This window comes from Podarcis bocagei (assembly GCF_964188305.1).
Source record: "Podarcis bocagei genome assembly, chromosome: 4".
NCBI classification, from domain to species: domain Eukaryota; kingdom Metazoa; phylum Chordata; class Lepidosauria; order Squamata; family Lacertidae; genus Podarcis; species Podarcis bocagei.
Window position 1 is genome coordinate 66,151,288 of NC_138128.1, and position 15,877 is coordinate 66,167,164.

At 38.5% G+C, this 15,877-nt stretch overlaps 1 protein-coding gene across 14 annotated transcripts in view; it reads left to right on the forward strand.

Moving 5' to 3' along the window:
• The window catches only part of EXOC6 (exocyst complex component 6), a gene marked incomplete at its 3' end in the record, with an annotated part of 92,166 nt that overhangs the window by 48,450 nt on the left and 27,839 nt on the right, over positions 1-15,877 (forward strand). For 7 of the 14 annotated variants that reach the window (XM_081192177.1, XM_081192176.1, XM_081192170.1 and 4 more), the window contains exons 19-20: positions 9,093-9,234; positions 13,921-13,994. In XM_081192177.1, coding sequence (XP_081048303.1) covers positions 9,093-9,234; positions 13,921-13,994 — 216 coding nt within the window. Of the gene's footprint in view, positions 1-2,514; positions 2,545-6,178; positions 6,203-9,092; positions 9,235-13,920; positions 13,995-15,877 lie in introns of those variants that run through there. The other 7 variants (XM_081192175.1, XM_081192174.1, XM_081192168.1 and 4 more) reach the window with 2 other exon arrangements.

Consider the following 15,877-nt stretch of genomic DNA (forward strand, 5'->3'; position numbering starts at 1 on the left):
TTCCCAGGTAGTTGCAGGTAGGGGGAAAGCTTCTTTTATTGCTGAGAGATGGAGTGACCATATGATGTTGCTCTAGCTGAATCAGATAACTGGTCCATCTAGTCCACCTGTGACTGTCCACGACTCTCCAGGGACTGCAAGTGCCCATTGCCTCCTAATCTGGAAAGTGGGATTCGTAGGTTGTTATCAATGGGGGTTATTAGTGCAGGAGTGGCCAAACTTTGTTGGTCCAATAGGCTCCAATTGGTAGCTTCTCGGTGTGTCTGATTTATGCTAAAAGCAGCCTGGGTTTGCATTTAATGCCAATTTTCAACAGCTGTGAATGTAAGCTGCTCTTGTGAAGGAACAATTTGGGAGTATTTTCTAAGATTCCCAATTGTTCCTTTACTGTCCGGCACCCGACGTCATATGCCGTCAGGTGAGTGACAGGTAGGCTAGGCATGGGGGAAATGGACTTGCAGGCCAAACTGAGAGGCCCGGCAGGCCTAATTTAACCCATGGGGTGGACATTCCCCACTTATTCAGTAGGGAAATGTATCTTAAACTATTAAATACTATGTTCATTGAAACTTGAAGCAAGTGTGTTTCTAGGATCAGACTGTAAGTTCCTAGGCCACATGGCTGTAGGGGAAATCTCCCCACATATATGCCACTTCTGTAGGGTTGTAGTAGTTATGAGTTTGTAGCGTCTGTAGTGAACAAAATATATTATGCAGCCATGTTCTTTGACTTGTGCCTGGCTACATCTTTACTATAGAACACAACCAGAAGCATAACCATGAAGTGACCTGACATGGTCTCATTGGACAACAGATTCCGGAGGAGTCTTTCTCCAGCATTTCTATAATATCATTTTTCAAGCAAGTGTCACTTATTTACTTTTGACTTCAGGGATGAAAACATTTAAAACAGACACTAATGTAGAGGCAGCAATGTAAGGTGTGTGTGTTTTACATATGCCTGTGAAAGCCTTTTAGTCATAAGTGTGTAGCTTGGTCAGTTTCTTAATATCTTAGCACCTTTTCGTGTACAATGAATAGATTTGATCCAGTTTAGCTAGTCTGTGGATGGAAATGCTCCTTCCATATATGGAAGGTACTGAGATCCAGTAGAGTAGAGTAGGAGCCACTGACTTTTCTGGAAACTGGAGAAACTGTGGTTGGCACTACACACAGATCCACTGCAATGAAGTACACATCAACTTAATTCTTCTTTTGAGGCTAATTTTGATCAAGGGAGTGGATTCCATGCACACCAGGAGAGGCTTCTCTGGGCACATGAGTGCCTGGAGTGGAGATTTCCTGCCTAAGGAAGCTAGGCAGGTGATCTTTCCTGACCCCTCCTTCCCATTGCTGCTCCCTATTCCATCTCTCACACTGCTCTGGAGGCTGCAAAGGAAAGGAAGACTAGGTGAAGTTTGTCTCCCGATCTTCTTCCTCCAGAATGAGTGGAACACTACTGAGCACAACTCTGACTCCAGCCTCATAGCGTTTAACTATAAAGTACATCTGCAGCCCACAATAAAGCTATCTTGTCTTTACTATGAGATCTCTGCACAATTATCCTTATTGCTTGTAGCTACTGTGGTGTCATCTGGTTGCTAGATATGTTTCTTTAGCTTCGTTTCCCTAAAAGTGTCTTTGTATTATATTTGTCTGTGTTGCCACTTGATAGCAACAGCATTGTTGTTGTTTTTTAGGGCAGGGTGTTTTTTTTGTATTTGTACTGAAAACAAGACTTTTTACATTTCTGATCCATTTAACGGATGGATGTATTTATTTTTAAACACTGTCTGTTACTATTCCTTACACATATTTTTAGGAAAGTAGCAAAATAACAGATTGATGATGGCTGCGATGTAACATATCCCCCATGTGTGAGCTGAAAGCACTTCTCCATTCACACAGACAAGGGTTGATGCTTCCTTCTGTCAGTGGCTTCTCATGACTCAAGGGATGCTGCTCTGGAGAAGCACTGATCTTGTAGATCAACATTTTGCCGGGGCGAGGGGTGTTACAGGGATCTGCTGCTGCTATAAAGGGGCATCCCAGAAGCCCCAGTACACAGTAGTAGACCATCTGCAGAGATCTGGATTAATCCAAGGAGTTTTGAAATTATATGTTCCCAAAGCTCTTCAAATAGCACTTGAAACGAAATCTACCCAGCCTGTCTGCCGGAAAATACTGCTTAAACAGGATATTTTATTTCTCTGGTTTCTAGCACTGTGCTGTGTATTAATTCATTACACTTTCAGAATATCACTTAAAAATTGTGTCTATTTGGCTCTTACAGCTGCAAACAGAAGACTAATTTGGCTGAACCATGGCAGATCAATCTCGAATAATAATTTTGAACCATTCCCATCTTCAGGAAAGAAAGCCTATTGGCAGACATTACTTATTTTCTCAAGAGCCCTCCCCTACCCCCTCTGACTGCTACCAAATGCAATTTAATGTTGACAGTGCATTTTTATTTTTTGTTTTGTTTTGATTGCCTTACTGGTTTCCTTCTCAGAATAACAACAATGACCATGCAGCTATGTCGGTAAGTAGATGCAAGCTGAAGAAAAAGCATGCACATGGAAAACTTAAACTATGAACTGCCTGCAGGCTTATTGCTTCAATTCTGAGTGACTTTATTTAAAACCCCTCTATTTATACTGATCTGACTCTATACTAAATTGTGTAGCTGCATGCAGAATCCAAGTTGAAGACTAACCTTGGTTTTTGGACATCAAGGCAGAAGGAACCTTTTAAAGCCTCATAGAAACATGATAGGGCATGTGTTGCATCTGAAATGAGATCATTCAAAGGAGACCATAAGACCTCTTGGATGGGAGGTCAGGTGTCAGAATGCAGCTATGGGGATGTGCATACGAAATAAGGTTAAAATGGCTAGATAGTGGCTGAGAATAAAGAGCTGGTGAAAGTTTTAGACAGTCTCTTTCAAAAACATACTTTTTGAAGTGAGGAGAATGTCTGCACCCAAATGTATTTCTTAAAAGATGATGGATTGCTTTAAAAGATTCATGCCCCAATTATTTTCAGGTCACTGACTCATTTTGAGTAGTTTACTTTGGTCCAACATAAATATTTGCATTATAATGAATAACTGCTACTTTCAGATTTGCTAGCGATTGCAAAGCTTCCTCCTTTATTATTTTTTTAAAAGGCTGATGCAGAATTGTGTTCTACTCATTTACCCACAGGACACTTTCCCTACTTTATAATGATTTTGCACCAACACTTTGGTAGAAAAAGTATGCAACAAACGAGATATGATGATCATGTTAGTTCCACGCGTGTTGTGCTATAAGCATAAATAGTTGCAAGGGGTCAACTCATTCCACGTCCCCCTCCACTGTGACTTCTGACTTTCTGAAGACAAATTTAGAGGAAGATAAAAATGCTTAAAGATATTGTTGCAGATAATGCCGGGGTAAAAAACTCATGAAAGTATTGATAACATGAAAGGTAATTCTGGCTGACAGTCACGATGGCAGCCATAAGGAAATCTGATGTCCTAAGCGCAAAGCAGTCCCCCAAATGGCTACCATGTGGCAGCCATGCCTTCTCCAGTTATCTCTAGATAACACAATATTTCATTTGCTGGTCAGGGCTGCTTCATGCATGAAAACTATAACATGAGCAGATCCCAGTTATACATCATAAAGCTTCACTTGTCTGAAGCATACACATGTATTTTATTTCAATGCATATTCACCATTAAAGCATGTTGCAAAGCTGCATTTGGTTGTCTCTCTTTAAAATAGCATATTGGTATGTAGAGTATAGTTTGAAACCTTATATCCAGCTCAGCGGAATATTTATCCTTCAGTCACGTATTGATAATTCTTACCATTCATGATCTTCAATCTAGTTGAAAAAGTGTGCTTCTAAGTCGTTGCTTCTGTTGTTTGATTCAAAGTTTATTCAGTTGTTCATGCAAATCTGTAACTCCCCACACCCTGCCCCTGTTCTAATCTCTGTACATTTTAAACATTTAGAAAGAATGCAGTGTGTGTCCTAACTTGCTTAGAGAGGACAACTGGGAAAATGCCCTCTGACACTAATGTATTTCCTGGATATTGAGACCCATCTCTAAAACAGCAGATAGAGGCACTGAAGGGATGGGTGTTTTCCAGTGACGTAGTCATATTAGTCTGTTGCAATGAAAACAAGTCTTCTTTTACCTTTAGACTACAGAAAGGCGTTATAGCATAAGCTGTCATGAACTACAGTCCCCATGATCACATGCAACAGGATTAATGTATGGAAAGAAGTCCAGGCTTACTTACAACCACCTTCCAGCTGTACTGGTGATAGTTATGAACATAGGGAATTGCTTTGTACTGCATCAAGCTACTGGTCTACCTAGCTCAGAACTACATTGACTTGCAGTGGCTCTACAGGGTTTCAGATGGGGAGAATGGGAAAGTATTATTAGATTGTTTATTTATAATTTCTCCACTAAGAAAAAAGCAATTGGGTGGTTTGCCCAGCATTGCAGAAGAAGTCAATATGCCAGAGTTAGAAACTGATCTTCAACTGATTTCGTAGCAGCCTTATCCATTTTCTCAAGTAAAACTTAGTCACCTTGATTTGCTAAGAGCTAATTGGCCTTATCTTTCCAGAGTTGTTACCAGTTGTTGTGAGCCATTTGGCTTCCCCCAGCTCTGCTAAGGATTTTGCTGTTATGTGTTTGCTTTCACCTTGGAGTTCCTCAGAAAAAAAACATTTGCAGATGCTTTAATTTAACTGTTAGCAATGGTGGAGGTAACACAAATGAGGTGAACAACTGAGTTATCGTAATCTTATTCTTGTGTGGTCTAAAACAGACTTTGAATATTCTGGAAAAAAATGTAGACTATGCTGTTTCCCCCTCAAAGATGATATATAAAAAATCACTGGCAAAATTAGATGTTGGTAGAATGAAAATGGTTAAAGTTTGTCTGATAACTAAGCCTTTCCAAGAGTCTTTATGTTCATAACATATATTCAGAAACCATTATCACAGAATCCAGACCTTTGTTTTAAGTTCACAATCATGTACCATGATCCTAAAAAGCTGCTAGCATATTTGCCTATGATGTGCTCGTATAAAGCATCCTAATTACTTTCTTAGCAGCTATTGCCATGTGGAAGTTAGTTTGACCATCTTAATCAATTGCTTCTGTGTTATAGAAATTGCAGCTATTCCCAGCATGCCTTTTAGATCTGTTTTTAAGAGACACAGTTGTAAACACACCTATTATTATGATTGTTGTTGTTGTTTCTGATATTTTTATGAGAAGGGGTAATTTAGTGCTGCTATTAGATCAACAGGAAGATTCAATTCTTGCTATCAGGAGAATACTTGATTTAGCATTCTTAAATATGTGAGTTACCCTTTAGATTCTATACATTGAAAAGAAAGCTTCTGCTTAATGTGTGATTTAATATTGTTAAACTAATTATGAAGCTAGACTTTCAGATGTAACAGACAAGTCTTGTTGTTCCCTGTTTGCTTGGGGGATTGTGGATTGTGTTTTATTGTTCCCTTGATTGGCAGTAAAAGCCTTATTTCACAGCTTGCAGCGAGGAGCTATTGGATAAAGGGTGGTGGCGCTCCACAAGCTATATTCAAAAACTGTCAATCAAAAGCCCACGTAGGCTACTTAGAGAATGGAGTTTCTTACTGATTCTTCCAAATGTCGTCTCATGCTGTCCTTGATTGGCATAGCCTGGCAGGGAGGATGGATGAATCTGTCACCGGCTGGTTAATTGTGTTGCCGGTCTCAGTCTGACATCAGGTCTTTGACTCTTAAGTGGCTCAATACAAAACAAATTAGCAGATTGTAGTCATATTTCTCATCCTATATGCTTTGACTTTGTTGAATGCAGTCCATAAATCATATTGACTGACACACTACTGAATGATGAAAGCTGCTTTTGAGACAGCTAGCTATGAGTCTAGAAAGCAGCACCGTGAAGGTGCCATGCAAGAAGGATGCATATGGCTGACCCTTTGGGAATTTCCTAGGAGCCAAATGTCTCTTTACGGCAATTGTTCTTAAGAGAAAAGCTTTCGGATACTACAGAAAGGATTTAACATGTCAGCAGATTCTCTTTTACAAGTTCCTTTGAAATCTAAGACGTTTGTCTAAGGGTTTTCTTTTTCTCTCAAACTTGTATTTCAGCAAATGTGACGGGTGGGTAAGCTGAAGGTGTCCTATCTTCTAGCAGGTGTTATTGGTGATTTCTTTTTTAATGTAAGAGAATACTTATTTCTTGAACTTTGCCGTGATGGTATAAATATGGATAATTGATGAATCAAGACAAAGGTGTTAGTAGTTGTTGGGTAGTAGTAATTGTAGGGAACCGAAACAAAACCGTTTCCCCCACTTAAGTTAAATATACATAATGGATGTAAGAGCATCAAACAGGGATCCAATGCTGATGATTAAGGATGATTTTTAAGGCCCTTTGATAAACATTCATTCAGAATCTATGCAATGATGTTATAGTTTCTTGCATGTAAGAAATTGAAAGCGTTGGGTAACAAAAGATGCTTCAAACTGCCCTGTTAAGTCTAGAGACATGGGCTCACTTGCTCAAGATGAATTTGAACAAATACCTCCTTTTAACCCACCCTCATTTGCCAGTTTTGTGCATTTTTAATTTGGAAGACCTGTATACTTACAACAATTTAAAAGTTATTGGTAAACTGAGCAGTAAAAAACAGATTCAGGTACCTATGACTTACAGTTAAAAGTTCAAATGTTTAGACTTGGCTTCTTTATCTTGGTCCAAAATGAAAACCTACATGATCTCAAATGGTTATAACATGTTCCTTTTCCCTCTTCTGCTTTTTTCTTTACTGTGCCATGAGAGCAATAAGCCTGTAGTCCGAGTGCATAGTTGAAAGCAATTAAAAAAATTCATTTTAGGGGGTTAGCATTTGTCTACCATTATAACAAACATTTAATGTATCTGTATGAAACCTAACTCTTAAAAAGCCACACAAATTATCATGCTGTGTATTGTAACCATTACCTTGTGCTCCAGTACTATTGTAACCAATTTTAAACAACTGAATGCATAGGTTTGGTGAGAAATGTGAAATGGAATATATGCATAACAATATAGTCCATAATATAATTGCATTTTGCATTTAATTGGATGTTATGTTTTTTGATAACTTCACTAATATGCTTACTGTTACTACATTACAGTGGCATCAAAAAAATTATGTAAAATAGGACATGGAGCTGATTTGATGGGGTGCTGCATTAAATCAAAATGCAGTTGCTCCATTAAATCAAAATGATATTTCCATCAAGTATCTTAAATCAGCTACATCATAATTGAATTAAGCCCATTGAGTCTTCTCTCCTCCTCCCCACCCCAATTCTCCCCTCCCCCCTCCATTCATATTGATATTGTTCCATTTGGGGAATTAGAACTGCATGTCCCCCAGTCTGGTCACTGCTGGGTTTCAGACATTTCAAGCATGTTCCGGTGTGTGTTCATTTATTTCGTTTTCTGTTGACACTTGGTTTGTACCTGCCAAATGTTAGTTTCATAAAAGCTTTCAATTTTTAAATGTCCACCAAAGAGGATGTGTCATGGACCATGAACAGAACATATACTTTAGTATCCAGTAATAATAAATACAAACCAAAAATAGGAGAATTTTCAAAATCGAGTCTTTTTCTGTCTGCTTGTTTCAAAAGGTAGCTGAACACATACAGATGCTAAGTAGGTTATCTGCCCCAAATAACTGTAAACTTTAAGTCATAGTTCAAATCTATAATGAACAGCTTAACTATAGAAACCAAAGAAACTTACTTTATCTTCTGTGAGGGGTTGTCATTTCTCTCCTTTTGAGTCAGTATGTTTGGTATGCAACAAGATATAGGCCTGGTTTGCATGTAACATCAAACCATGGTTTAAGTAAGCCTTTGTTAATAAACCATGACTAGCATTACATGTGAACTATGCCCCTATTACTGTGGTTTGTTAGTGAAAAAAAATGCAATGGTTTGTTCTTGGCTTACTGACATTACCTTCAGTATGGCCTAGCATTACACACGAGCCTGGACATATAATGCAATTTAATGCTTTATTTAGGAATGGCATCATTCTTATTATATAGCACAATTCTGCGCATGTTTCCAGAGAAGTAAATCCTATTGTATTCGATAGGGCGTACTTCCAGATGTGTAGAATTGCAGTCTTAAGATGAAACCCAGTGATTCTTACCTAAGAGTAAACTTGATTGAACCCAGGGGAGTTACTTCTGAGTAAACATGCACGGGATTACACTGTTAAGCATACTAGTGTTTAAACTCACAAATTACCAAAGTATTAAAGCAAATTCTTATATTTTCCAATGTATTTAATTTAGAATTGAGGAGGAGCCCTAAAATGTTAGCAGTAACTTTTGTTAACATTATTTAACTGTTCCTTCTGATTAGATTAGAATTCATACCTGTGCTTTGATCCAGCCACTTATTTAGAAATAATTTCCATTAAAATCAATGAGACTTGCTTCTCTGGAAATGTGTATAAGCTGTTGTGTTGGCGTGTTTAACCTGCCTTTTCCATCACTGGCACTGACATTTATGCTATAATTACTGGAGCAGAAATGTGTACCATGAAACATGTATGTATACTTGAACAGCAGAGGGCTGCATATGACTTCATGGATTAATTATTTTTAGAATTCTCGTTCTCCCAGATGTATAGGTGCATAGATAGAGAAGGGAATATTTGAATTGTCAAGCTTGAAATGTGTAGCATTCCAGGAAATCCATTTTAATAGTGTTAAGGCAAGTGTTTTCTGTAAACCTGTTTTATGATGTGTGTTGCTGAATGTATATAACATGTTGGTTTCAGTTGTGTGTTTACATATTAACATTGTCATTTGAAAATACTATTCTAAATAAAGCTACTATTCGTAAACAGAATTTAAAAAAAAATACTGTACAACAGGAAGATGTAGCATTTACTGTCTGTTTGTTCTTGGGCTTTGTAAATGTGGGAGAAAATGACCATTCTGACAAAACATACTTACCTATTCTTACAACTTCTTGCCTTTTTTTTTAATAGGGAAAAGTGGCGCAGACTGCTTGTATGTCAGCTTGCCAGCATCTGTCAACTTCCCTGATGCAGATGCTGTTGGATAATGATTTAAAACAAATTAGCATGGGAGCCATTCAGCAGTTTAATTTAGATGTCATACAGTGTGAATGTAAGTATGAGATTCTGAGCTATAAGTTATGAGACAGTCATTCTTGTTTAGCGGGAGGATGTAAATATCCATTATATGTGCATTACTGTAATAAATAAATGTGGAAACTGGGGATCAATGAGATATTTCTGTTTATTCAAGCAATGGTTCAAGAGTTATTTGTTTGTTTGTTTGTTTATTAACTTTGTATGCCACCCTTCATCTGAAGTTCACAACATTGGTTGGATACCTTCTAGAAGCCTAGTAGTTCATTCATTGGAATAAGATGGAATAACTTAATAGATCTGTAACCATTTAAAATCCTTATCAACATTTACACTAATATGTGTTCCTTTTTCCTCTGAACTGCAGTCAAAACATTATAGCTTCTAACATTTGCAGTTGTAGGCAATGTCTTCTGATAGTATTTAATTCCTAAAAGAGAAAGTCTTAGGATCAGTCTGTAAATCACTTGAAACTTAAGCAACTGAAAAAGGAGAGTTTTATTTGCCATTCATTTAAAATTTGTTAGTATTTGTCTTTCAGAAACTGTTCTGGTGAGTTTCTTTTCAACAGAACTCTAAAAGAACCAATTGAGAGGTCTTAACATTTAAAATGTTTATAAATATATTATACTAATTCAGCAGTGGAACAAATGGAATAGGGAATCTCAGTTCTTCAAAATTGTAAGCACACAATGCCCTGCCCCCATCTCTCTCAACCCCCCCCATTGTATTTTTCTCCTGTTATTTGTTTGTTTTGTAACACAAAATAAAATCTGTAATAAAAACTAATTTAAAAAAAGTTTTTAAGCAAACAACTGGACATTTCCATTTTTGGCTGCCATGAGTTGCAGTAAAACCAACTCTTTGCTTCTCATATACTAAAATGTCCTTAATCTGTTTTATAAAGCTATATTAAATTTGCTCAGTTTGTAAACCCGCCCCCCACATTTCCTGTTTGACATATTAAACAACTAAGAGATCATTGTGGGTTTTTTGTTTTTCATAACATAATGGTTCAGCATCTGTTGCAATGCTTCTGTTACAGAATATCTTGTGTGGTAGGAACCATTACATAATGGCTTTGAGTTCCTTCCAACCTTATAATATTTATATTATTGTAGAAAAATGTAACCTTGGGTCTACAGATTATACTGTACTGGAAGGAGAAAGTAAAACCATGACTTTAATACTGGAACATGTTTAGTAAGATAAGTCCGTCAGCTGTTACTGGCTATATTAAAGCAAGTGCTTTGATACTATTTTAAAGGGAAAAAATAGTAATGAGAAGTGAGGATGGTAGGACCTCACTCCACAAGTAAAATATGCTCTTGCTTCAAATTCAGCCGGAATCTTTGCTTGGTAGGAAATGTCATTGTTTCAGGTCACTCATACAAGTGTTACTGACTGATTACTTAAGGTATTAAAAAGAAGGTCTAAGTTCACTTCAAAAAGTTCAAAATAGATGATTCAACATTTGTAAACTTGAGCTGTTCCCTGAAAACTTCAACTAAAACACAGGCAGTCTTGCTTAACGGGTGTGCTACACTCTCTCTCTCTCTCTCTCTCTCTCTCTCTCTCTCTCTCTCTCTCTCATGTGCTGAATCTGCTTTCTTTCTGACATTTCTTTCACAAGCTGTGCCATAGGCACATTCCACGAATCACTGTGCCAGCTGTGATTTATGATCTTACCACCCACTCCCTTCAGCTTCGCCCCTCCTGGGTCAACATTTTGAGCTTGGTACTTGGTGATTGTGCCATTTACACTAGGAAGTGTCTTGTTTACTGTATGCAATTAGATGATGTGGAAAACGGAAGTAGCCAATATACCAAGATGTGATTCCATGAGCACTCTCTCATCAGATAGAGAAACCTTTTGGAATTGTTAATTGACTTTTGGCGTTCTACCTGCTACCTGATTTCACCATTATGCATCAGTGAAATGTCCAGCGAGACAACTGGTAGAAGTTGCCTAAAAGGCAGCTTATGCACTGTTCCCAAACCCTTCCCTGCAAGGTGCAACTACAGGAAAGTTTTGGAAGTATTACACAATGCAGTCTCAGTTTACACAGGATGATAGACCTGGCCACTTACCAGAATGCCATGTGAACTGAATGTGAAGCATCACCTAGTGTCCTCTGCAACATTCCTGGATTTTGTATCATAGGGATGTCTTAGCAGACAAAACAATATGGGGAAGGCTTTCTGTTGGTTTAAGGTATAGTAGTATAACTTAACAAATCCACACATGCAGTGTGGTGGCTATTTTCTTTAAGAAATGTGTAAACTGCTTTCTGCCTTTAAAACCATGCAAAGTGATTCACAGATTATGTGCTCACTTTAGCAGCAGATGTTCATGTTTTAGGCTAATACTCATTTTGTCATTCTGAATGGCTGAATGGCAGCTTTGCAGGGAGGTAATATCCTAGATGTGAGACTGCAGCTTGCTACAGCAAATTCAGTTTTTCCTTTTGTCTCACAAGCTGAAGTGGACCATGCAACTGTATCATAAATATGACAGCTGATCATTATTCCTTGACCAAGTGATATATCGGAAAACGTAGCAGCAGAATAAAATTCCAAATAGTTTACAATATTCAGGTTACAGTCAGAAGCCAGACAAGTAAAAAAACAAAACAAAACACTGACCAACAGCCTACTGAAAAAGCCAGCTTTTTAACCTGGTGCTGAACAAACCACAGTGTAGTGGACAATTCCTCAAAGGTTGAGCCCTTTGCTAAAGAGGTGAGTTCTGGTAGCATAACAGAAGTGACATCTATGTGTATGTGAAAACCCACTGGAATAATTAGAGAATCCTTGATGTGATATTTTTCCTTGGAACCAAACCATGAACCATAAGGGTGTAGAATTGATTTTCTTGAATCCCAACACCTTATTTCATGTGGCAGACTATATTTGAAACTCAGCGGTGGTCTGTGAGGAAAAATCAATCCCATACTCCATAGACTCACCTAAAGTAGCCCGCCTTTGATATTGCTGCCCTTGCCTAGATATTGGCTAAAGCAGGTGCCCAATGTATTTAGACAGTGTCTCCATTATACACATGCACCAAGGGCTTGCTTTAGACCATGAAGAACATCTATCAATACTCGGTCAGGGTCTGATTAACCAATAGAAATTGCTTGGGGTGCTATGGACAAATGCACTTGTTCTCTCTCTCTCTCTCTCTCTCTCTCTCTCTCTCTCTCACACACACACACACACACACACAGAGAGAGAGAGAGAGAGAGAGAGAGAGAGAGAGAGAGAGAGAGAGAGACATACTGTAAACTTGTCTTCTGGAGATGTCTTCTGGAGATACCTCTGAGTTTGGGGACTCTGTCTCAGATTGAACTGGATCAACTCCAAATATGAATCAAAACAGGGAGATCTGTTTGTAACTATGACATAAAAGCAATGCTTACTGCGAAGCCTCAAATAATAAAATTTTATTACATCTGGATGAAGCGCATTTAAATTCAAATACCTGAGCCTACGCCATGTTCCTTGAAAGTAAGATCCATTGGAAATCAATGGGACTGATTTTCAAGTGGCATAGTTAGGACTGTGATGTAAAAATGGTCATATTGCAGCTTGTCTGCTTACTCCCTTTACCTGGTCTATAACATAACCTGCATACTACAGTGGTACCTCAGGTTACATACACTTCAGGTTACAGACTCCACTAACCCAGAAATAGTACCTCAGGTTAAGAACTTTGCTTCAGGATGAGAACAGAAATTGTGCGGCGGTGCAGCAGCAGCAGGAGGTCCCATTAGCTAAAGTGGTGCTTCAGGTTAAGAACAGTTTCAGGTTAAGAACAGACCTTCAGAACAAATTAAGTACATAACCAGAGGTACCACTGTAATTGCTCAGCTTCTGTATGGTTTGCATTTTAATGTATGGTCCTCTTACATAGCTTTTACACACTTTTGAATTTTAAGAGTAGAATTCTATTACAAACAACTTGTTAAAGGCATAAACACAACGTTCTATCTTTTCTGTAACTCAGCTTAGATTATTCTGCCTGTTTGGATCTTTATGCTCCCTCCTGCTTACTGTCAGTCTTCTTACCATGGTTAGGCTTAGGGACTAACCATCCCATTTTGCCACTGGAAGTGAAATGGGAATGTGCCACTGCCTTTCTTCGGCCATGCCACCCCCCCTTCCACTGCTGCCACAATGCCTCTCCCCTTGCCACAGCTGCTGAGTGAAGGGGCATTCTGCAATGTGTTCCTGCTCATCTTCTCTGCCCCAGGAAGAGAAAATGAGCGGCACTGTGGCACACCAGAACGCCTCTCCTCCCTCCAAAATTTGGCGAGAAGGGGATATTCTGCTAGTGGTGGAAGCGATCAGGCAGGCAGGGTGCTGCCTCTGGTTAGGCTAAGAAGATTTTATAGAGCAAATGCTATAATGACAAAATTAGATGCTGACAGCTTTGGAACTGCTAATAATTTTGAAAAGCTTTTCTGATAAATTCACCATGCAAAACAAAGTAAAGCTGCCTCGTTTTCATGCTATTTGGGACACAGGAACTCTGCACTGTAGGACAGAGGTGAAATGCTGGGAGGATATGCCAATGAAGGTGTGTTTCCAGATCATTGATCTTAAAAATGTCAATATCCCAGTGCTTGGTGATCCATGTTATAGTGGAAAGAAATTCTGGATTCTTGATTGAAAGGATTTATTGTTATTGTTATTACAGTGTTCGCCAGCTCTGAGCCTGTACCTGGGTTCCATGGAGAAACCTTACAGTTAGCGTTCATCGACCTCAGACAAGTAAGACATTATTTGTATGCCTGTTAATGGTCACATTTTACTGAACACCAAGCCTTTGATTCATAGTCCAAGCAACCCTATGTGTTAGCAGATGACATGAAGTCCACTCACACAATGACTTGTTGACCCTCCATCCCCGGCTGCATTGCATGCTGCTCTGTAGGTTCGCTAGAGGGTGGCTTGGGAGAAGCAAGATGCCGCTGCAGGAAGCCGGGCTGGAGAAACCCTGGTGCTTCTGAGCCACATCATCAGATGCTTATGCCATAAATGTGTTTGTTGGCCCCTCATGACTCTTGATTTTGTTGCAACAGACATAACACAACTACCCCTCTGACATTTTGGGGAAATTGGGGAAATGACTATCCCACTACTTCACGTGTAACAAAAAAAAAAAGGGTATAGCTATTCAGTTGTCAGGATGTGAGGTTGAATTCTAATGTATTTGCAGAGTTGTAAATTTGAATGAAAAGGCTGTTTTAATATATGCTGATCTCATAATGAGTACAATCTTGACGCATATTTCTGTGTGGTGCTATGTGAAATAGTTAAGTGGTAAGTAAGTTCAAATGATGGCTTTCGTGTGGGTTTGTTTGTTTTTTTAAACATGTTTAAGGTTAGAGTTATCATGCATCATCATTAAAAGTAACATTTTATTCTGTAGAATATAATCTCTTGTCAATCTTTTACTTTAGGCTGAAATCATATTTGAGACTGCTTGATTCTAGTAGGGCCTTATGAGGAGAGGCGGAAATGAAAATGTAAAAATATATATATAATCCTAATTTACCTTATGTAGGGTGCACCTTTTGCATTTCCTCACATCATAGGATTTATAATTTTTATTGTTATTAGTAATCTCTTTTACATAACTAGTCTATCTTTTGCTTTAAAATCATTACCCAATTCATTTTCACAACTACCCTGTGAAGGTAGACCATTATGATAAATCCTAGTTTACGTAAGAAAAAGCTGAACTGAGTTGTGTCTCTCCTAAGTATGACATAATATTTTCATTAGGTTCCCTATATCTGCCATTCAGAGTTCCAGGTGCACCATTATGTATTAAAAGCAGAATGCCTTCCAGGTATTTAAGCAACAACTATTTTAATACAATTTGTTGCAATCATTTTTGCTTTGCTTCTGAATACAGAACGTAAATGAAGACCAGTCCCTTTTTGTTTTCTTCCTCATCTACTCGCGGCTCATTGCAGTGATGTCAATCCTTACAAAGAGCAACATTTAGCTTTTAGTAAGGATTTAACACTCTTCCTCTCCCTTCTATTTATGATCCATTTCTTTCTTAATAGGCCAAATGACAGTTCTTTTCAAGCATACTTAGAAAGGCAACAGAGCCTTTTTCAGAAAGAGGTCATGCTTCTGTTTTTTAGTTTGAATTCGATACTGTTTCATGAATTGCAGGATATGAAAGATAAGGAAGTGGGTCCAGTGGTCAGGTTTTACCTGCCCACCCGGACTGTGCCCTGAGGTCAAACTCCTGATATTTGCTGTTTGGTACAGAGGAGCTGATGACAGGTAGGGGCTGATACAAGGGGGAAAGCTTGAACCATATCAAAGCTAAAAGGCAAGAGAATTGGGACTCAGTGAGAGACTGTAGCTAAAAGATGGATCAGCAGGGTTGCCCTCTTTTTAAAAAGTAGCTGACCTGTGAGGGAAAAGACTTTATCGTCCTGCCAATCACATGCTTACTAATGGAAGCCAGTTATCTCAACAACAGCTTACTCTTTTCTGTGTGATTTCATGGCAACGGGCAAGATTAGTAGGAGCGTGGGGTAGCCTTCGCTGGTTATTTCTGACACAAATTAATAAACGTAGCACGCACTGCAGTTAACTGTAAAGTTTTGGTGCTTTGAAGACACGTTCAG